General features: G+C 35.1%; 2 protein-coding genes across 3 annotated transcripts in view; one reads left to right on the top strand and one right to left on the bottom strand.

The window, feature by feature from the left end:
• Window positions 1-411: 411 nt before the first annotated feature.
• On the bottom strand, window positions 412-24,290 carry PPP2R3C (protein phosphatase 2 regulatory subunit B''gamma). The gene is made up of 13 exons (XM_017650888.3): window positions 23,733-24,290; window positions 16,951-17,078; window positions 14,740-14,844; window positions 14,056-14,168; window positions 13,583-13,680; window positions 12,648-12,718; window positions 8,419-8,551; window positions 7,933-7,988; window positions 7,780-7,855; window positions 6,869-7,005; window positions 4,954-5,091; window positions 2,849-2,908; window positions 412-683 (listed from the first exon to the last, which is right to left on the bottom strand). The coding sequence occupies exons 1-13, from the start codon at window positions 23,797-23,799 to the stop codon at window positions 495-497; spliced, it is 1,371 nt and encodes a 456-aa protein (XP_017506377.1). The 5' UTR covers window positions 23,800-24,290; the 3' UTR covers window positions 412-494.
• The window catches only part of PRORP (protein only RNase P catalytic subunit), a 169,616-nt gene continuing 169,319 nt past the window's right edge, over window positions 23,998-24,294 (top strand). For both annotated transcript variants that reach the window (XM_037025496.2, XM_037025495.2), the window contains exon 1: window positions 23,998-24,144. The gene's annotated coding sequence lies outside the window, so the exon portion shown is untranslated. The remainder of the gene's footprint in view (window positions 24,145-24,294) is intronic.

Below are 24,294 nucleotides of genomic sequence, written 5' to 3'. Positions count from 1 at the left end.
TCCTTTTATAAAAAGAAACATGGCCAAACAATTCTAACCCAGAAGTGAAATGGCTCTACTCTAATGAATGGGAAAATCTGTAATCTTGATATATATAATGCTTTAGAAGAAGACTCAAGGTTAAATGACCACATAATTTAAACTATTCTTCAAATATTAAAATCTTTATGATGAATATCAGAAATATTCCACAAAAGAACTTCTCTAAATATTATACAGACTTAAGGCAGACTCCTCTACCTTCACCAAATCTTACTTGTCATATTTCAGCTAAGTGGAACCAGAATTTACTTTCTCCTAACATGTTAACATGTTATTTGGTTTGCTTCCAAAACTAGTGCAACTAAACTCCCCTGTAATACCCAGAACATTCCCTATGTTCTACAGGCATATGAAGTGTTTTATTTAGACTATTTCTAAGGATTCTGCTTCAAAGGTTTTGTATGTGGCATTCAAGTTTAATGAATACAGTCTACAATCTAGTCTTTGAAAGATCATGTATCGTCAGTGTCTGTAGAGTTTTCACTGTCATTTGCAACAAGAGCTTCTCTGTTCTCATAAGTCCAAAAGCCATTCAGATCAATTAGAATGGTGGTAACTGTGTCTCCTTGATTACTGTTGATTAAATCCTGAAGGGAAATTTTCAAAGGATCCTTTGGTTTTACCATGTCAAAGATTTCATCCTGTGAGAGAGAGAAATACAATGAAATCTGGTATCTGACTCATTTAATTTCTATCATACAATAATCTGAAATTCAGGGCTGGCATTTAAGCTTATTTAAAATTTTTTGTTCTAGTGTTTTCTATTCCATTTAACATATAGGCAATTTCCTTTTCTCTGTATACAATCACAGAATTTTATTAGAAGATTTCTTAGGTATGTTAATACATACCCCTCATTTTAAAGAGTAAGAAACTGAGGCTCAGTTAATCCAAGCTCCATTGCTAATTAGTGGCGAAACTAATGCAGTGTTCTTTGAATACGTGTTAACTTCTTAATATTTTCTGTTGTCTTCTAATTGGTGGTGAAGCAAGGTCTTGATTTAAGTGCACACTCAGCTCAATGTTGAAAGCTTGAGCTAAGATAGTGACAACCTGCACTTCCAGTATAGGTATACTTCATCTGCTTGGGCTGCACATAGTCACTTTGCAGATGCTGCGTTTTTTACAAATTGAAGTTCGTGGCAACCCTGCTTTGAGCAAGTCTACTGGCACTATTGTTCCAATAGCATTTGCTCACTTCGTGTCTGTGTCACATTTTGGTAATTCTTAACAATATTTCCAACTTTTTCATTGTATTTGTTATGGTAATCAGTGGGTTTTTTTGTTTTTTTTCAATGGTTCTTATATAGTATCTACTGGTGAAGAGGCTGTGAAGATTGTTGAAATGATAAAAGATTTAGGATATTACATAAACTTAGTTGATAAAGCAGCAGCAGGGTTTGAGAGAACTGACTCCAATTTTGAAAGAATACTGGTATCAATAAATGTTATCAAATAGCATTGCTACATAGAGATTGTTCTTGAAGGTTTGTCAGATGTGACAGCAAACTTCACTGTGGTCTTGTTTTAAGAAATTGAGACAGCCACCCCCACCTTCAGCAACCACCACCCTGGTCAGTGAGCAGTCATCAATATCAAGGCAACACCCTCCACAAGCAAAAAGATTATGACTCGCTGAAAATTCAGATGATGTTTAGCATTTTTTTAGCTTAAGTTTCTAAATTATGGATACTTTTTTAGACATAATGTCACTGTCTTAATAGCACAATAGACTTAATACAACAGAGTAAATGTAACTTTCTATTTACTGGGAACCAAAAAATAAATTTGACTTGCTTCACTGCAGTATTTGCTTTATTGTAGTGGTCTGGAGCTGGACCCTCAGTATCTCTAAGGTATGCCTGTACTGATGTCAGCCTTTACTCTCGAACTAGGATGGGTAGTGGGTGGGGGAGTTTTGCATTAAAGAATTGTCATCCAGAATGATACTAAATTGTGCTAACAATTTACTAGGATAATGGAAGAACCACTTATGTATTAGGAGGTGTACTATATGAATACAAGGAATTGGGCACATGTTTTCTAATCTTTTTATAGTAAAGTATTTAGCATTTAAGGAGGCAAATTACATTTTTAAAAGATCAAAATCAGGCCAATGAAACATGAACTTTTAATCTTTTATGTTTGTGAAACTTCCTTCTCTAAGTTAGTGGCAGTTTAAGATGATTAGTTCTTAAGTTGCCTATTGCATAGTTTCAAATTTGTCTCATTTATATTAAAAAATAAGTCCTTTAGCTTGTATTTGGTTAAACTGGCTGGGTTATTTGACTACATTACCCAACCTGAACCTTAATCAGTACTGGACACAATGTTTTTCTCAGCTGGTGAAAGTCTGACTACTAAAATACTAAGTAGCAGTATGTGTTCCAAATAGTGTTTTCCTACTGTAGGACTGATGTCTCCTTAACTAATACCAAAGCAAGCAAGCCCTCTGAAGTGACAGACTAAAAAAGTGCCTGAACTAAACAGTTCCCTAAAATTCAGTTGACAGTGGAATAGACAGCCAAAAGATGCAAGCTATACTGATTCTCTTAATTTCCATCAAAATGAATGAACGCTTCCAATGAGAACATGCAAGGCTGACGATGCTAAAATCATAAACTACAGAAATCATTAATCCCAGTGTGATCTGAGTTTCTAATGGCTTAAGTATCAATTCAGAAAATATAACAACAAATACTTGATTGGGTTCAGTGTATGATAGTTTTTAAGTTGCTTTTATATAAAAATCTCATTTAATGAAAGCGATTATCTGGTATTATGTAAATTAAAAAGGAAAACTAACCTTGACATCTTGAAATGAAACAGGATCTTGTCCATGGATTCTCATTAGTTCCTGTATGGCCTGTATTTAGTAGAAATAAACTTATGAATAAAAATTCAAATACATAACAGCCCCCCTCCAGCCCCATTACTTCCTTCTAGTTCTACTTCTGTTTCTATCAGACTTCAAACCAACTCTTGCCAATTTGATCTTGCTTCTCATCCAGTCAGCAAAACCTAAACAAAGGATCAGTGTAACCATCCTCTTTTCTAGAACTATATACCTTAGCTATCGAGAACTTCAGAAAAAAGTATATAAGACTACAAATTATTACTACTACACAGGAATGGTCTCCAACCTCAGATTGTCCTTTAACATGGCCTGGCAATTATTGTTATGACCTGCTCCTCCCATTTTCCAGGAGTACAATCATCATTCTTTAAGACTCCCAATCTGCCACCTCTCCTCCCACCCTACACCAACAGAAACAAATGGAGGTAAATCTCCCTAAACTCTTCTCTTCTATAAACTTTAACAAAAAAAGAGTGACTGAAAAAACTATTAAGATCCAGTTGGACTAATAAATGTTTTAGGTGAGAATCATTCACTAGAAAATGTGAAGCTTAAAATTCTTGGTAAATAATCAACTAAATATGTTCTAAGTGCCTACTCTTGTGTGGTGCCACTGATGCCAGAGTGAGCAAAGGGAATGTCTTTGAAGTCGATGAGACTGAGTATACTCTCAGTCACTAGAGTAGCAGCCCTGGACAGTATGACCTAGAATGCACCATCTGGCCCAGCTTTATTACTGGGATACTGATAGCAAAGGCTCTACAGACCGCTCAGGATGATAGGGTCTAGCACCGTTTTAGTTTAGCCCATACAACCAAGCCTAAATTTTGATAAATGCATGTATAAAATATTTTCAATGTATTTCATGAACAAAATTTAATTTAATAAGAGTAGAAGATACTTAAGGAGATCTTCATGAAAAAGGATTGGATGTTATATTTACTTTGTTTTCCTAAAATTGAATTTTCATTTGATAGGTCTGCTTAAAGTGGGGGCATTCCTATGAAGGATCAGTATATTCTCAGATTAGCCATTAAGCCCATGTAGCATTCAGTTTTTTGAAAATGCATCATAATACTGGGACTGTAATTTATTCCTCTTAATATTTGCAGTCATTACTACCTAGGAAATCATAATGGAAAAGCCTTTTAAGGAACTTAGAATGAAATTATGAAATTATACTATGAAACTGAGAAACCAGATAAAGTTATTTTTAAAGTACCAAATTTTTTTTCAGTGGAAAAGAAAAAGTATATGGGGAAAGATGGTTTATGATGAAGATGTAAAAATGTCATTTTTATAGTTTTAAAAAAACAATTTCTTCCTACCGATCTTAACAATATAAAAATCACACAGTCTTCTAAAAACTAGCTATAGAGATATAGTGATGGAAGGAAATACTACTGTACAAAACTATTCCACTAAGCAAAAAAGTCACCATTCAAATTAAGGAATGATTTGTCTTAAAAGGGCAGTCATCCCTCCTTTTACACCTGTGTATCTGAATGCTTATTAGATAAGATATAATCAAATTCCACTTCAGAGCTCATCATTTTATTCTCTGACACCAGGTAAGGCACAAAATAAGTACTTGAACAACTCTCTTACACTGAACTGCAGCACAATTCTAGCCAGCTAAAAAATTTTTTTGTACAGCACAGCAATTAAAAAAATCTGACTACCAAAGTTTGCAAAACTTCTGCTACCTTTTCTGAACTGTTTAAAAATTAAAGTTTGTACAGGATTTTACACACTAGTTTTTGATCACCAAAGCACAAAATTTCTCATGCATGTTTGTATGTCCAATGGCCAGGATAGACCCTGATATTTACATACTTTTTTAGTGTTCTATGTTTAATCAAATCAACTTTGATTTTACTCATATTTTTAGAAAACAGAAAAACAAAACTAAGACTTGAGTTCCTTCTGAAATGTTTATGTAAACCCTTTCATTAAACTTAAGTTAGACAAAATTATTACTGAGTAGAAAATTTAAACCAAATGGTATAACATATCTTAAGGAACAATGACTCATTTACACAAATGAAACTTACCCTAAAGAAATAATTAAGGGAAAAGACATTGAGATATCCTTTGTTCTCAATATCAAGTAATTTGAAAATATATTGCAAAGCTGCAGGTTCTTTTCGGTTTTCTAATGCAAGAACAAAATCCAGGTAGGTCTTATAGTCCTATAGAAAAGAGAATGATGTTCATTAGAAGACTTATTTGGAATTAACTTTTCAGGTGAATATCTGATGATCTGAAACTATTTTGCAATCAAAGGAGGCAATTTTTTTAAAAATGTAAGATGAGAAATCCATGTGTATACTTAATGTTGGTTTCTAGGAATTCCACATCAGTTTATCTGTACAGGACAGTTTTGGAGACACAGCTCATTTTCTTATGAGATTTGCTGTGTTAAACCATAATTTTCTTTAATTATGCTTTTGAAATGGATAGGACAATGACTGAGCTATCATACATTACCAGTAGATTTGTATCTTCATTTCACTGTGATTAGTTTGAAAAGTTTATCTGGAATGAATAGGGCAGTATATTTAAATAGCTGTTTTAAAATACTGTGTGAAAATTGTCAATCAGATGATTTCCATTAAGAAACCATCTTGACAGTGAATTAAGCCAGCCCCAGAAGGACACATACTGTGTGATTCCACTTCTGTGAGGTCCCTGGAGCTGTCACATTCCTAGGGACAGAAAGCAGCCTGGGAGCTGGTGGGAGGGGCTCTGGAGATGGATGATGGGGATGGTTGCACAATGTGAAGGTACTTAATGCCACTCAACTGGGCACTTAAAAATGGTTAGGATGGGCAATTTGATGTCATGTGTATTTTACTAAATTTAAACATACTCAAAAAAAAAAAAGCCATCTCGAGACTGCCAGATACTCTACAGTGAACTGACACTGTTCTCAACCAAAAAAAAGCAAAAGACTAAATGAGGGCTAGAAAGACATGAAGAGAACAGAAAGTTCTCTACAAAAAGGGATACTCATATATTACTTTCTTTGCATGGTGAAATGAATACTTGGGAGATTCTCACATAGGAAAAAATTTTATATTCTCAGAAAATATTTTTTTAGGCTAAGATTAAGAATTCCTTTCTGCATAAACTGCAGTATAAAGTGCTAAGGAGATGCAGCCTCATCATGTCTAACTCCATGCACAGTTGTAGCCTCTCATTTTCTTTATTTACCAGAAGTCATTAGCAACTACAGGCTCCTCAATGTAAACCATAGACAGCTGTGGGAATCACAAAGCAAAGTTTCTGCACCTTTTCCCCCTTTTCCTCTGCAGTTGGCTAACAGTGGGTTTCTTTAGAAAAGTGCCATTACGGCTAAATAATAAAACCTAAAAGCCCAATTCTCTTCTGACAATATGACCATTTCTTAAGCATCATTGGTTTGGAAAACATCAGATCCTAAACACATGTTTTTAATACCAAGGGTGGTGATTTTAAAATGCTAGTTAGAATTTCCTTCTTAAGTGTTCTGCATTTTTGTGATAAAAGAACAGGTGCATTGTTAATCTTTAGCTAATATAACCACTTACAGAAAGTAATAAACTTGATTCTTAGATTTAAATCATGGCATATGTGGTATATCTGACCTAGTAATTTCAGGAATGAACATCAATATGAAAATAGTCAATATGCTTTGCCAGTTTTTCATATTTTCTTATTAGTCCACACTCATACAATAGGAGCACTGATGATAAAATGAACAAAATAGGAAAATTTTCTATTTGCTCTAAGTCCATAAGGGAAGTACTGTTTTCAAGTGAATTTACCTTAAGTCAAAGGCTCCGAAACTCAAATAATTTGGTTCAGACTTTTAAAGATGCTGTTACACACTGATAGAAAAATGATGCTATATCATGTCAAGATAAGGGCTTGTGGAAACTACGGAAACCTAAATTTTTTGAACTTATTAGAGATGTAAACTACTACCATTTCTCCATCATAAGTGAGACACTCCTGGAAAACACGGTCTAAGAAGACGTTGGTCATGGTTGCTGTTCCATAGCGGGAGAGTTCTTCTTTACTGAGCATGCCATTGTGATCCTTATCAAGATTCAAATACTGGCCTTGAGAATAAAGATGATAAAAGGACACTTATGCCAAAATAAAATTCGCATTAAAAGACAAAAGAATAAACATTAAAAAAAGTTCCTTTGTATTGGTTATATTTTGATTTTCAAACTAACTGTTATAGTTAGGGTTGTGCTCTCACATCAACTATCTCTGCAATCTGTCAGAGCAGCTCAAGGATACTTAAGCCAGACTACTCAAGGATAACCCATTAAGAAGGCCATGGCCTCTCAGCTGTTTCACTTTACATCACTGTTTTCAGTTTGCAAACTTTTAGAACTTAACTAGGTTTTAAAATTAGATGGAATAGGGGTTCAAATATTTCAACTCTGAAATGCTGGCACTTGAAAGCAGAGAAAAAAGATGTCAGAATGAGTCAGAGAAGACCACCAACAGTAATGGAGCAGACTAATGACATTCAAATAAAAAAGTAAATCAGGCCCTAGAACACCTCTTCATCCAGACACAGCAGCATTTTATCACAAGGCAAGGCAACAGCTGATATTCATAATGATGATCCTGAGTTAACAAGAAAGAAGCAAATTCTGGATATTGTATTGAAGAGTAAATGTAGTATCTTAAAAAAGGTACCAAAAATTTTAAATGTTGGTATTAAAACAAGTAAATTTTAGTAATCTAGAATCCTAGCTCTTAAGATAACCAGAATATTTTGATCAAGAAGTAAATTAGCCTATGTAAATACTGTCCTTTGAACATCCATTAACTGAGGAATGGATAATTCCAATTTTATCATTATGATAGGAACATACCATAAACCCTTAGGGCAGAAGGAGCAGAAAACCAATTTGTTTCTTGACTCTCCTTAGACAGTTCCTCATCCCTTAACTAAATGAACACAGAGAAATAATTAGAAGATACCAACTGTCAAATGATATAGCTGAGTAGTTGGAAAATACATTTACCTCCAGTAAATCATCTAGGAAGCTGCATGCTAAAATATCTTGAATTTTTATTTTCCCTAGGAACATAAAGAAACTATAATTACTTAATTTCATTTAAAAAACAAGAGCAACTCTATTTTATAAAGATATTATTTTAGAAGAGCAACAACACAACTGATATTTTAAAGCTTTGTATTTTTCATCAAAGAGAAAAAAATCTCCCGTCTTTATCAAGGACAGCAAATTATGTAAGAAAACTGGCTTCTTTGAACTGGGAGGAATCATGGACTACCCAATTCATACTTCATTTTAAAGATGAAGCTGTTAAGAGGTTAGGAGACAGGCCCACTGTCGCACAGCTGGTTATAGCTGGTGTGTATAAATCATAAAAGATCTTTGTATTTTAATGGCAATGACATGTTAGGAAAATAAATGACATTTTCAAGACTTTTTCTAATTACTGAGATTTAGAATAATATCTTTGTAATATCTAAGATTTTCTTTTACCTGTTCTTAGAGGATCTAAGAAGAAGAAGAACTTTCTTACTGCTGTACAAACATAAAAGGAGTAAAAAGACTTTTCCAGCCCATCTAATTGTGGCAAAGTAGGGATAAGTTCCAGTATGTAGTTTTCTAAATCCTGAAACAACAAAACAAAATCTTTGCAGTATTAAATGTCTCCTCTTACTTCCTCATTAGATGCTGGAATATAATTTCAGTCCTAGAAATTATTCAGCATTTATACTATATTAATAATGAAATACAATCATAATTATGTTAGTAGTGGGACTTTTATGTTAAATTTTGTTTCTACTAATTACATGTTACTTGGAATTTAACATATTTTTAAATAGATAACACATTCTACATAGTTCCAAATTCAGAAGGAACAAAAAGGTATTCATTGAAAGTCCTCTCATCTATTTCCTCTTCTCTGAAGTAACCTGTATTATCAGCTTCTGACGTATCTTTCCAAAGATAACTGATGAACATACAAGTGTGTGTGTATATATATATATATATTTATTTCTCTCCTCTTTTTTACACAGATGTAGCAGCCTACCGTGCAGATTCTTCTGTATCTTGCTTTTCTCACTTAATAAATGTTGTAGTCATTTGATATTGGCTCCCAGCCTCTTTTTTCAAACTACTATATAGTATTTCATTGAATGGATGTACCACATCTATTCAGTCAGTCTTCTATCGATACTCAGCTTATTTCTAATCTTTTGAAACACTAAAAACAGTACTATAGGGACTAATTTGATTTTATAGATACTCTGAGAGAATATAGGATACATTTTCTGTAAGTGGAATTGCTGGGTCATTTACAATTTTAATATATACTATTAAACTTCCTACCTCCTCAAAAAGGCCACATCCACTTTACACTCACACCAGAAATGTGGAAGCTCTGTCAGCATTTACCAAACTGCTCGAGGAGTGCTACAGTAAGCTCACAGTGGTGCAGCAGATTATTTTAAGTGTTTCAGGGCAACATAGTGTCGTCTGTCAGACACTGCACAACAGATGCTGCTATAAGCCAGAGCTTTGAGTTCAAAAGTAGTTCACATTTTCAACATTAGATCAAAAAATATTCCTTTAGATGACATCAATCTTTGCAAAGCCAGATTTCTAGTAGTTGCTGTAATAAACGAAAATCAGTGTGGAATAGGAAATGAGGAAGACTGTCCAAATTCCCAGGTTTTAGGAATACACATTCCATTAGTAATTATAATTAAAGGATGAAATTAAAGTATTGTTTACTTTCAACTTATATGTTATTTTTTCAAATGGGTAACAGGGTAAGAAACTTAATGAATATTTTCATGAATTGTTTAAAATGTGTTAATACATGGAACTGTTCAGAATTTCTGTCAACCTAGAAGCACTATGAAAAAATTACTGAGACGTTAAGGGCAATTGAGAAAGTTTAGGAAACAATGGCCTATTTTACATCTGCTCATTTAAAGCATTATCAAACTTTCTGTTCTCTGTCAATCTAATAGGTAAAAAATGGTATTTTAGTTTAGATCTATTTGGCATTTATCTTATATGAAGTTAACATTTTTCTTATATTAAGAAACATTTGTATATTGCTTTCTGCAAACTATATCCTATGTCCAGTTTTGTACTCGGTTAGCAGCCATTTTCTTCTTGATTTCTAGGGGCTCTTTCTACCTGATACTTTTCCAGGCTTGTCATTTTAACTTTATGATGGTCTTTCCTCTATAGATTTTTAAAAATTTACCCAGATTTGTTCACTGTAAGATTTCTGAGTTTTGTCGTACTAAAAGGCTTTCCATATTCCACGAGTCTATGTTTAAAAGTCTCTCACGGTTCCTTCTATTTATTTTAACAACTTTGTTACTTTTGCTTTAGCTATTGAATAGTGTTTCTAGTTGATCTGAGATACTTTGTAATTTAAGTTGTAGAACAGATGGTATCTCAAACTTAGAATATCCAAAATGGGACTCTTATCATCCCCAACCCTGGTCCTCACCCTCGTTTTCCAGTGATTTTCCACTATTTCCAGCGATTACTGAAAATGAAAATTTAAAACTCATCTTTGGTTTCTACACTTCCTCTATTCCAATGCCCCAACTCCTTACCCCTAACTTCTAATCCAGCAGCAATTTTTTCTGGTGGTGGTGGGAAAATGTGTCCAAAATATACAGTAAATTATTGCTGTTTATTTTTATATTATTATATAAAATATTGTTATATAAAAATTTATACTTACAAAATAATTATTATATAAATGTATTATTTATTTAAATAAAGTAAATCTCTTACTGGCTTCTTCTCAGCCATCACTTTGATTGGGCCACTCTCTCTCACCTGGACTACTGAAGGAGCCTCCTAACTATTCCTTTTTTCACTCTAGACTCCTTACAGTTCATTATCCACACAACATCGAGAATGATCTTTTAAAATGCAAACTTGACAGATTATCTTAAAACTTCCAATGGTTTATTGGTCTCCAAATAAAATCTATGAACTCCTTATCATGGCTTAAAAGGTCCTACATGTGATTCCTACCTACCTCTCCAGTTTCATCTCCTGTCTCTCTAACCCCTGCTCAGATGCTCTCGCCACACTACAATCCTTCTGTTCCTAGAACAGATTAGGTTTAACTTTGCTTTGGGGACACTAAACTTGCTGTTCCCTCTCTGTGTTATCCTCATAAGGCTGCCTTCTTTCTCATACTTCAAGGCTAAAACTCAAATCATTACCTCAGAGAGGCACCCCTTCCATTTACCTAAAACAGCCACCAGTCCCGGTCTTACTCTTCCCTATTTCCCTATTTTATTTTCTCCACAGAATTTGTCACTATTTGAAATTATCTTGCTTATAATTTATTGCTACCTCCCCACTATGCTAGGAAAAAAGCTCCATAGGAGTAAGGTTTAGAATAGTACCTGGCACAAATTAAGTGTTTGGTAAGTGTTTCTATAATAAGATTTTGTAAGTGAATGAAAGTTTGCTCATACTACTCAAATTATAGATGTTGGCTCTGGAGATCACTGTCTTTTAAATACGGAAGACACAAAGTCTGGTTTCAAAAAGCAAAGTGCTATGGTTAGGAGAAATATTTATTTTCTTTGAGAGAAATGTTCTTTCATTGAGAAAAGGGAAAATTACTCCCTTTAAAAGACAACTAAACGGGTGCACTGTTGCTTTTCTCTCCCCTCCTACCATCCCTCTTTCAATTTTTGTTTCTGTGGAACGAGAGAAGAAAAGCAAAAACAGGAAAGCATGTTTTGTAAACCAAACTAACTGCTGACAAGAATTTTCCAACATCTGACCTGAGTAGGTATCAACAGGTGGCCAAGGCCTTCCTTGCTAGAGAGAGATAGATACAAACAAGAGTCTTTTATTGTCAATTAATTGTTTTATTGTTAATCTGAATCTTAAAGGAAAGAATTGTACTGTGTCCCTACAAAAGTTTTTAAGTACAAATGTTCAGTATAACTAACATATTCTAGCTACAGAAATCTGAATAAAATAGACTGCAACAAATTTTAACAGGAACATAATAGGGAATTTGCATTTCCTTAAATCTTATATTTGAATATTTACTTCAATATTTAAATGACTAATTAACCTGGGTCACATTTATGCCTAAGACGTTTTCAGTTTCCCCCATAACCATACAGGACTCCATATATGGGAAAAAAGTCTAAGTTGAAAAGAAACATATCCATATAATTTAGATTCCCACACTTCCAAGAAATATAGACATTTAGATCCTGAGGTTATAATTCTCTGCTGATGACTTGACCTAACTATATAAACAGCCTCTTGGTAACTGACCTTATAATCCAAACCAGCAGGTGGGAATATAGTTATATTATTTTTCTCTTATATTTTCTAAAAAAGGAAAATTGCTGGCCCTTACATTTTAAAATAGTCATACATTGATAACACTCATAGATAACCAAAAATTCTTCACTGTTTCTTCAATTTTTTAATTCTGTTAAAACACTATATTCATTTAAAAAATTTCCTTTAAAGGGTTTTTTTTTTTCCCTTTAATTTGGAGGAAAAGAATCTAAAGGGGAATTTCTGTCATCAACATACATTTAGAAGTTTTTATAATAACATGTTATTTGTAAAAACAAACAAAAACAGAAAATAAGACAATAAGAATCACCTGTAATCCCAACAACCAGTGATAACCATTGTTAGCATTTTGGTGTCCATAGTTGTTATTGAAGTTGGCAAATACTTACAGATTCCCGAAGGTACCCTTGTCCAGCAACATCATATAAACTGAGTCCTATTCTTGTCTGATGAAGCCAAACTGACAACAAGAAAATGAAATATTAATCTATATCCTTTTGCATATATATGGACAAAAAGATAAAGAACTACAGATTACAGGACAAAAACTAGAACTATAGGGACAATATTAAAAACATATTTATTCTCCTAAGCATTACATATTCAGTAACCCAAAAACTCTTCATAACAAAACAAACATAGCAAAGAATTAAAGGCAGGTATCAACAATTCTACCCTGCCTAAATTGACAATAAAGTTAAGGTCTTTGAGGATACTGTTCTTTACCTACTCAATTTGGTTTTCCACTGAACAGGGACAGTGAGTGTAATGTTTTGACTTCACTGAAGCTGTTTTTATTCTACTGCGGTTAATTACTACAATCAAATATTAAAGGTGGTACACACAGGACTTCACAGATTATGGAACCTAAGTAATCATAACAATTCCAACTTGCTTAATAAAAACTCCTTGAGTCTGATGCTGCAGTTGTGAGTTTGAAACTATCCAGTCAGGAAACTCAACCTGTAATGGATTGGTGAAATAAAATTACCAGTGAATTAAAATGACTTAAAATCACCATACATTTAAACTCTTGGTTTAGCTTTTGATATAGCTAGTTAGCTAGTATCTTTAGTATCATGAGGTTTTTGTTTTGTTTGCTTTCTTAATAATGAACCCAAATTTATGGTAGAAAATCTCAGCTCTAATAAGTTACAGAAGAGAATCGTAATAATAAGAAAATAAGTCTTGGTAAAAGACAAGAAATTCTGCTATTTAAACTTACTAAGAGAGTTATTTAACATGGAAGGGATACTATAAAAGCACAGACCAAAACCTATGTGATTCCCAGAAAGGAGTTCAAGGGGAGTGAAAACAAAATCACCTTTTCTCATGACATAATTAAAGAACTGCATGATGGAAATTCTTCCATAAGAATCTGTATGAAGGAGCTTAGCAAAGACTTTTGCTGTGAAAAACTGCCTAATAAGGAAAGGAAATAAAGATTAAAATCATTTGCCAACATTTTAATATGAAAATGACTTCTATAATCAATTAACAAACAGCATTAGTCCAAACAAAAATCAAAGTAAAAATCAAAATGAGGATAGTTCAAAACTTAAAATACTGTCATACATATTTGCATTCTATTGTCTTAAGAATAAAAGACTACAGTGTTATATATGAACTATATTTTTAGTAACTTCATACCAATGTAATTTTCTTGACTAAATAATTAAATTTCATTAGTAACTCAAATTGACTCAAATAGTAACCATTAACTTAAATTTTCATTGACATTTATTTGAGACATTGAAAATGCTTAACATATTCCTTTGTTAATATTATTATTCTTACTTGCACTTTGGTCCAGCTTTTTCACCAACTTTCAAGAAATTTTCGTAATTAATCATTGCTTCCTCTCCAATCATAGGTGGTGTCTGGTGCTTGTCCAGCAAAAACCATAAGTTCTTAGAATTGCAGAAATGAAGATGTTATAATTAACAGAACGAAATTTAAAAACATAGTTAAATGTTATTTCCATTAAAACAACAGTCTGATAGTTACTATTAAGATGAATCTCATCCCCTCTTATCCTCTTGCTTACTAATAATAAAAACCACTAGCCTTTATTGAATGCCTAAGTTCTTCAGTTTTCACCTACAGTGCCTCTTTAATCCATGTAATTATATGATGTAGTCGTAGATACTGTCGTACTTGCTTTATAGATGAGAACCAAAGCACAGAAATAATTCAATCCATTTCCCAAGATCATAGAGCAGGACTGGGATGTGAATCCCTGCAGTTATGACCCTACAGTAGTGGTTCTCAACTTAGGCCTCACATTAGAATCACCTTGGGATTTTTAACAAAACAAAACAATCATTGGGAGACAGGGCCCATGCAAGCTCTGCAGCTGGTTCTGGGTATTACCCACTCTGCATTATGGGCTCCATTAAGACACTCTGAGATGCTGTATGACTTAAGTAGTACAAATAAGAAATGGCTAACATCCAAAGTAACCTTTTATTCCATTCTTACCTGTAATTCTTCATTATCTAATAGTTCTCTGCTTTTCCTTTGCAGAAAAACAGCTCTGGATTCCTCTCTTAATTTTTGTAGTAAGACTTCATCTTCAGCTGGCAGCTAAAAATACATAGTAGTTACTTCTACACTGAAATTCTAGACTGTTGGATTATGTAAAATGTATTTGGCTTCATAAAGTCACTACGTATGCCACTGCCTCAAATTACTTTTTGTATTTCAGTTTTGCTTAACTTCAAGTTATCATTCATTTTTAAAAGTTCATTTAATAGGAGGAGATCCACTGAGAATTCATCAAGCAGCAAGGCCAGAAAAAGGCAATGGCCTCACCCAAGTTTCATTTTGTATTTCAGAGCAGTTTTCACTGTAACTTTTAACTGATATAGAATTGAATTAGGACTAAAGATCAACAGTCTTAACGAAGTGTGCCTTTTAAAACTGGATCACCTTACTTGTTGGAGATGGCCAAGCCAGTGTCTATTATTTTGGCCTCCAAGGCAGAGGGGCTTCCCACTGGGGTGATTTCATAAGCAGGGCTTTAAAATGACTCATTCCAATTCAACTTCAAACAATTTGCTTTTGCTAAACTTCAAATAATTTCCTCTTCTATATCTTTGCCTCATTAACTGTAGCTAAGTAACCATAGTCCAAATTGATGGGTATGTTTTTCACTTTTCATTTCTACGAACAAAGATGCCATCCCTCCCATCAGAAGGAATGGAGAAGAGAAGCATTAGGAGGTGAGGCTGGGCTGAGAGTGGACTGTGTTCCGTGGCCACTCAACCAGCTAATCAGTCAAGAAGAGAAGTGGTGACCAAAGATGATAGGTGGTTTCTCTGAAGCAGTGGGAACACAGAGGAAGAAGGAACAAGTGAAAGAGTGTCCCACAAATTCACACATGCAGACAGGAAACCATCTGGGATCTGGAAGAGGTCACAAAGAGAAGGAAGAGACAGAAACAAGGGTGGGGTAGGGGTGGACTCCCTTGGGAATTGCAAAGGGAGTGCAAAAAAGTTGGTACCAAAGTACAGGAAAGTTCAGTCCTGAGCCCAGGAATGTGGTCACATCAACATCTAGGGGCTGTTCTCAGATTAGTAAACTATTTCATAATCCCGATTAGATGAGATAATGAGGATTAAAGTTCTCTGAAGTATGTAGGTACTCAATAAATGTCAGTCCCCTTCTCACTCTTCCAAACTATCAAAAATTTTCAGTTGCCTCTTTTTAGAAAAGCAGCCAAAATATGTATAATGTGATCCTATTTTTATTAAACACACACACAAACAGAAATATGTGGAAACATTTGAAAATGTTTATTTACATCTCTGGGAAATGTTATGGGAAAATATCAGCTTGTTTAGCTGTTTTATTCTCGTCTCTTTACAAATGTGGATTAGTCAAATATTTCTTAAAAGGCTGGGAAACACATAGTATTACAGAAAAGTTTCCAATAAAAATGGTTCAAATGAAAAAAATTTGTACTTCCAAGAAATAAGGTAAAATTTTCTAAAAAATTCACTGAATATTAACACCTAACTCCTTAATACAAGCAAAACAAAATGTTTACTTACTTTGCAAATAATATTATAATGAGTTTAGAAGATAACAGGTTTAAAAGACACTCAGCTAAAATTCCAAAATTAACTTTTCTATAGTGGTTACATTTTACATAATACTAATTAGATATTATTCTTTTTAAGTAGCCTTCAATTTCAACTGTAAGTAGTTTTCTTTAGGTCTGTTTTATCTGTAATGCTCTGCAAAGACTTCTTCATAGTTTTGGTGCAAGGAAACATATAATTAAGTATACTCTTCAAGTTTTCCATTTTCAATCTATTTTTCAGTTTAGCTTTGAGCAAAATGTTTTATACTTATAGTACAAGTAAAAATGGTCAACAACCAAGTAAACCTAAATCTTATAAAAAGCCTGACAACCATAATCCAATAGAACACCTACTACTAATATCCATAAAAATTAGGAAAAGCTTATAACTGAAAAAAGGGAGCAAGTAACAACTTTGTGTACTTATGCCAATTTATATCAAAACTAAAAATTTTACCCAAAACAATAAGATCAACTAGAATGAAAAATATATAAAATTTAAAATATAATCTTTAATTCACTGATCGAAAGAAGATTCTTATCTCATTTAAAAAATAACATTTCACTTATAAATTCCACAGGACATTTGCTTAGATACTACTTACCCTATAATAAAATCGGGGAATGGTCTTATAGAATTCATTTGTGTGTTTTCTATCTCCTTTCCATTCTGAGTAGTATTTTGTAAATAAATCCATTTCTTCATCTTTTAATTCTTGCTCACTTTTTTTTTCTGGTAACAAAATAGATTAAGAGGGGAAAACACTTCTAAAATCAAACAATACTTTTCTCAGATCATTTATATACTATAGTCTAATTACAGTACAAAAAAGGCCTTCACAATTGTGCTTAGACACTCAACATTTGTATTAACTTTCTTTTTTATTCTTTTTTCTTTGTGCCTCTTTTTCCCTTCACTTCAACCTCTCCCCATGGTAACCATTTGACATATTAGTTTCAGGTGTACAACATAGTGACTCAACATTTATACACATTATGAGGTGATTGCCACAATAAATCTAGATACTATGTCACTGAAGTTGGTATCTTATTGTATATTGTATATATGAAGTTGGTATATTATTAACTATATTCACTATGCTGTACATTGTATATCTTACTTATTTTATAACTGGAAGTCTGTACTTTTTAATCCTCTTCTATTTCACCCATCCCCCCACCACCCTCCCCTCTGGCAACCACGATTGTTCTGTTTCTGTTTTGTTTTGTTTTGTTTTGTTTTAGATCCCCCATATAAGTGAAATCTAGTACCTGTCTTTCTCTAACCTAATTCGTTTAGCATAATATCCTCTAGGCCCATCCATGTTGCTAAAAATGGTCAGATTTTTTTTATGGCTAAGTAATATTCCATTGTGTATATGTACTTTACCACATCTTCTATATCCACTCATCTATTGATGGACACTTAGGATGCCTCTGTATCTTGGCTACTGTAAATAAGTCAATGAACATAGGGTGCACATATTTTTTTGAATTAGTGTTTTTGTTTTCTTTAGATAAATATCCAGAAGATATTTTTTGCTGAATCATATGGTAGTTTTTAAAAATTTTTTTGAGGAACCTCCATACTATTTTCCAAAGTAGCTGCACCATTTTGCATTCCCAGCAGTGCATGAAGGTTTCCTCTTCTCCACATTCCAGCCAACACTTGTTATTTCTTGTCTGTTTGATAACAGCCATTCTGACAGGTGTAAGGCGGTATGGTATCTCACTGTGGTTTTGATTTGCATTTCCCTGATGATTAGTGATACTGAGCATCTTTTCATGTGTCTGCTGGCCATCTGTATGTCTCTGAGGAAATGTCTAATCAGGTCCTCTGCCCATTTAAAAATTTTATTTTTTGGTTTTTTGATACTGAGTTGTATGAGTCCTTTATATATTTTGGATATTAACCCATACTGGTTGTATCATTTGCAAATACTTTCTCCCATTCAGTAGGTTGCTTTTTGTTTTGTTGAGTTTCCTTCACTGTGCAAAAGCTTTTTAATTTGATGTAGTTCCACTTGTTTATTTTTGTTTTTGTTGCCCTTGCTGGAGGAGACTGATCCAAAAAAAAATACTGCTCAGACTGATGTCTAAGCACTTACTATACCTATGTTTTCTTCTAGGGGTTTTATGGTTTCCTGTCTTACGTTTAAGTCTTTAATCTATTTTTAGTTTGTTTTTCTATAGTATAAAAATGTGGTCCATTTTATTAAAGAGACTGTCTTTTCCCCATTGTATGTTCTTGCCTCCTTTGTTGAAGACTAATCGACCACATAAGCAACAGTTTTGTTTTGGTTTGTTTTGCACACAACAGCAATAAACATTTATTTTTCACTTACTGTTTCCAGGACAGGTATTTACATTTTCCATGCATTATTTAATTGAGTCCTTTACTGTGACACCAAGAGGTAGGTACTCTTAACTAATCCAATCTTTTTTTTTTTTTTAGGTGTGAAAATGGCATGTAACTTTTTCTCTTTAAACCACTGATTTTATTTCTGGATTCTCCACTTTTTTGCATTGATCTGTGTGTCTGTTTTTGTGACAGTACTGTCCTGTTTTGATTTCTATAGCTTTGTAATATAGTTTGAAACCAGGGCACACAGTATCTCCAGCTTTGTTCTTCCTTCTCAGGATTGCTTTGGCTATTCAGGATCTCTTGTGGTTCCATACAAATTTTAGAATTATTTGTTTCAGTTCTATGAAAAATATCACCAGTATTTTGATAGGGATTGCACTCAATCTGTAGATTGTTTTGGGTAGTATGGACATCTGAACAATATTAATCCTTCCAATCCATGAGCAGGATATATCTTTCCATTTATTTTTGTCATTTTCAATTTCTTTCATTAACAGTTACAGTTTTCAGAGAACAAGTCTTTTACCTCCTTGGTTATGCCAAGGTGTTTTATTCTTCTTGATGCAACTATGAATTCGGGTGGTTTTCTTAATTTTTTATATTAACTGTCTTAAAATACCAAGAATCACTATTTTCCACTGAAACATCTTCAACCACTTCTCAGCTGTTCACTCTTTTTATCATTGTCTCTTCCTCAAGTCACTGCCTCTCTTATAGACCTCTGGAATGTTCCTAATTCATTGAATTAAAAGTACTTACTGAGCACCTACTCTGTACAGATTCAAACTGTACTAGAGACTGGTGCCAGAGAAGTGAGAAAACAGGTGCACAGCCGTTAACTCCATGGAGTTTCAGTCTCATAACCACTGTTCTACCTGACTGCAAAACCTTTCCATCTGAAGCTTATACATCAGGGTGCTATTACCCTTCAACCTACATCCTGCTGTATGTAGCTGTCTCATTTAGCCATTCCTCCACAACTGTTTGTGGACCATAGCAACTGGTGCACAGAATTCTCAGTGTCTTCCAACCACCAAGGAAGAATAAACATTTATGTGGGTGACTGTGACCCCTCGACTCTGAAGAGTGATTTATCTGTTCCATGGCAAGACGACAGGTCCTACCTGCTCCTCTTTTGAAATCTTAAACTCTAATAGACTCTCAGGTAATTTTTCTCTCTTCTAGTTATTCAAAACCTCACTGCCATAAATACCCACACTTCTGCCTCACTGAGAACTTCAGTTTTGTGATCTATTTTCTCAAAAGTTTATCTTCCTCTTTCTGGTCTCACCTCCTTCCCAACATACTTGTAGCTGTTCCTCTAAACTCCTCTTATGCTTCCATTTCTGCCGCATTAAGTTTTAACCTTGCCCAATCTTATAACGTTTATTATGGCGCAATACTGTTGGAGAAAACTGCAAAATTTTGCAAACTTTTGGTCTCACAAATTTATTTCATAGTTACTAATTGGTAAGTCAGCCTCTCCAAAACACCAGTAGTCCCTGATGTTCTCTTGCTTATTCCTCTTGGTGACTAGCTGCTCCAAACCTTCACTACATTCTGTGCCTGCTCTGTGTTCACCCTCAACAGATGACAGTCCCTCTTTGTTTACCAAAAACTAAGTCCACAAACATCTAAGTGGATTTAGAGGAAGGATGGTATCAAATCTACACCTTACTTTCTTCTTGCCAGTTTCAAGGGAAGAGGTATCTCTTCTCTCACTCAAGGCTAACCCCTCTTCTACCCGAACATTTAATCTCAGCCTTTCCATTCTCTTGTGCATTGTTCCATTATTCCATTATTTATTCCCACTCCCCCCAACTCCCACCACTCACTTTAAGTACCTACAAATTCTTCATTTCTACTGGCTCCTCTTTAACTTACAAATACACTAAGGTCTCTCCTATCCCTCCAAAAAACTCATTCCTTTCTAACTGCCACATAAAACTCCTTCCTTTCCTCACCCTCTTTTTCAAATGAAAAGCCAGTACTGGCTATCTATCTCTATTATCCCTACTATCTTCTCTCTCATTCCCTCTTTATGCAATCCTGCTTCTGCTCTTACCACTCTACAGAAACTGTTCTTGCCAGGGTAACCAATGCCCTAATTTCTTAGTTTAATGGACACACCTGTCTCTGATTTCTCTGTTAAATTTGATATTGTTGGTGATTCTAACCTGACTTTTAGGAGACAATACTCTGTTGACTTTCCTATTTTTTTGTTATTTCATCTTTTTTGTTAATCCTTCTTCCTCATTTCAACTTTTGTAGTTTGACTTCTAAGTCCCTAACCTATGTCATTAACCCAGACACTGCCCTTGAACTCTCAACTCATACTTTCAAAATGAAATATTTAAATCTCATGCTCCGACATATCTAAAATGATTTTCCCCATTCCCCCACCTTACTACTCATCCTATAATTCCATATTTTCAGTTCAGCTAATGGTATTTATTCAGTCACTGAAGCCCAAATCCAAGTAATTTTCATCATTTCATTCAACTATTCTAGATATACACAAGTATACATGTAAGTATATGTGTTTTGTGTCCATACAAACAATACAACTTTCAACAGTGTCAGGGAAAGCCTCACTAACATGAAATCAAGCAAAACAAAAACAAAAAACTGAAGGAGAGGAAGCAAGCTATTCAGATATCCAGGAGAAGTGCATTCCAGGCAAAGAAACAGCCAGTGACAAGGCTCTAAGGTCGGAATGTGTCTAGTGTGTCCCGGGAAGAGGCAGATGGCCAGTGTTACTGCAGCACAGTGAGCCAGAGGAAAGAGTTGATGAGGGAAGGCAGATAAAAGAGGTCCAAGTCACTAGGTCATTGGAAAGACCCTGGTTTTATTCTGGTGAGGCAGAGAGCCACCAGAAGCAATAAGGAGGCTAATGCAACAATCCAGGAGACAGAAGGTGATGGCTTGGACTATGGTGTCTGCAATGGAGGTAGTTAGGAGTAAATATATTTCAGATTTATTTTCTTTTCAGTCCCAGGATTTGCTGACACACTGGATATAGGTATCAGACAAAAACAGCAATGATATCTCCAAAGGATTTGACCTGAGTAGATGGGGTTGACAATAACTAAGATGAGGAAAACTATGAATGAGCAAGCTAGAAAGGAGAAAAGAAACTCAGTTTTGGATAAGTTAAGGTTAATATATCTATTAGAGCTAAGTGGCCATGTCAACTAGGCAAACATATACTAAAATGGCATTTGGGAAGAAGTCTAGGCTAGACATATAAATTTAAGAGACAATAGCAAATATACAGCATTTAGAGCCTTAAGACTGGATAATTTTACCATGAAGGTGAGTGTAGATAGAGAATAGAAGGTGACCAAGGACTTAGCCTTGGGTACTCCAAGTTAAGTGGTTGAGGAGAAGAGGAAGAAAAAGTAAAGATGAAAAGGGATGACTGGTGAGGCAAGAAAATAAACTGAGAGTGTGTCTCCCATAAACCAAGAGAAGAAAGTATGTGTAGGAGGAGGGAGTGAACTACTATGTCTCTGGCAGGTCAAGTAAAATGAGGACTGCAAACTGACGACTGGGCATGGATCACTGATGATCTTGACAAGCAGGAAATAGAGGCAAGTGCAGATTTAACAATTCTTTTAACAAGTGTGCTAAAAAGGAAGCAGAGAAATGAGGCATAGGTAGAGGTAGAAGTTAGGATAAAGTTGAAGATGGGAGAAATATCACCACATTATTGCTGATGGGAAAAGGACTGAGAAAGAAAAATTGATGATGCAGGAGAGAAGAGAAGACTCGAGTACCCCCTTGAGTAGGCAAAAATGGGATCTAGCACAAAAATGAAGGAAACAGCCCAAAACAGAGGTTGTACAATTTATAACATTTACTTATTATTTTATCACCTCTCCAAACACTAAAGCGAAAGTTCTATAGGGACAAGGATTTTTGTCTGGTTTACTGCTATAACCTGGAACAGTACTTGGCATATAACAGGTATGCAATGGAGTGGGTTTAAACGTGAGGAGGAGAAGAAAGCCCAAGCATAGGTAACTTTTCCAAGCAGTCTTCCTGTAAGTGGTGCAGAGGAATGTAGTAAAAACTGGAAGGAGATATAAGATCAAAATTTTTTTTTAAGATGGGATATTATAGCCTGTTTGTCAGAGCTGATGGAAATGATCCAGTAAAGAAGGAAAATTTGATAATGCATGAAAGAGGTAAGACCAGAGTGAAGTCAGTGATACTGAAAAGGCAGAGTGTATGCGCACCTATGGGGGGAATGGACTGATAGCAGTGGTAAATGGAAGCAGCTCAAGTTCTTCCTTGCTTCTACCTTCTCAAAGATGTATATACAAGTTCACCAGCTGAAGGTAAGGAGTAGGCTAGGACATATTGGAGGACTGGAGGTTTGGGAGAGAAGTGGTGCTTTAAAATGTAGGAGAGTGAGTATCTAGGGAAACACGGAGGAAGTGTAAATGAATGAATGAAAAGTCTACTTTAGGTTAGGGGACATGAATTAAAAGTGAGACAATTAACCATGGTTCCGTTTTCCTCCTGCTGCCCTGAGCACAAATGTGGAATGAATAGGAAGGACAATTTAACCATTAGTTAAAGTGTGAAGGAAGGACAATTTAACTAACCATCGGTTAAAGTGTGAAAGTCAAAGGGACAAGTAAACACGGATTATGAGATCTAAAACGAATAGGGAGGGAAGTGAAAAGTGTGATAATAAGTAAAACGTAGTATCAATGGGCTACAGATTCTTGTAGGATAGAAAAGTTGTTGGACCCTGGGTTGTCAATTATTCCTCACAGGTCAAGACCATGTTAAGTGAGCGGATAAAGTAGCTTTTTATTTCCGAAAAGCCCAGGGAAATGTGGGTCAAACCTCTTTGGATGACTAAACCACATTCCACTCTGCCTCCTCGGTTAGGAAAGGTTTTACAGAAAGCGGAAAATACGGCTCCCTGCTGCTGTTCCTCTGGGTTCTCCCGCGACCGCTGAGAGTTTAGGGCCGGGATCTCTCTGCAAGTACCCCTCCCAAACTTACGGTTTGGACCGGAGCTGGGCGTCGCTAACCGCCGACGAAGAGTTTCTTTCCAGTCCATCGCTGACATCGCGCAGCAGCTTCAGCATTTAAAATTTACTAATCGCTCCACCCACTACCAGCACTGTCGGCAAACACCACCCAGCCCCGTAAAGGTTAGGAAGGCCGCTCAGTCGCCATCTTCGACATGGGCGGAAGTTGGCTGAAGAGGCAAAAATTACTGTAGAATACGGCGACGACGTTAACAGCGGGGCAAGGAGACGTAGACGGGATGGAAAACGAGCCTCGTTAACGCAGCGTCCCAGCTTCAACAAGCCCAATTTAAAAGGCACTATGTAAAGAAGCCCACGGTTTTATCTAGGGCCTTCGGCACATGTACCACGTGACTCGAGTCATTTGCCGTTTCCGGCTTGAGGTAAGAATTTTCTTCTTTCACAATTTCTTTTCATTGTTAATTGCAGATATTTGTAGGCCCTAGGTCCCATGCACGTAGTAGACGCCTTCGGCAGCCGCCTCTGCCTGCTTCGGTTCCCTTACTCTCAAAGATCGCCTTTTTCTCGCTGCC

The sequence above is a fragment of the Manis javanica genome, chromosome 8, assembly GCF_040802235.1.
Source record: "Manis javanica isolate MJ-LG chromosome 8, MJ_LKY, whole genome shotgun sequence".
Classification (NCBI taxonomy): domain Eukaryota; kingdom Metazoa; phylum Chordata; class Mammalia; order Pholidota; family Manidae; genus Manis; species Manis javanica.
Note: the sequence above shows the minus strand (reverse complement) of the source record. Positions and strands in the feature narration are given on the sequence as shown.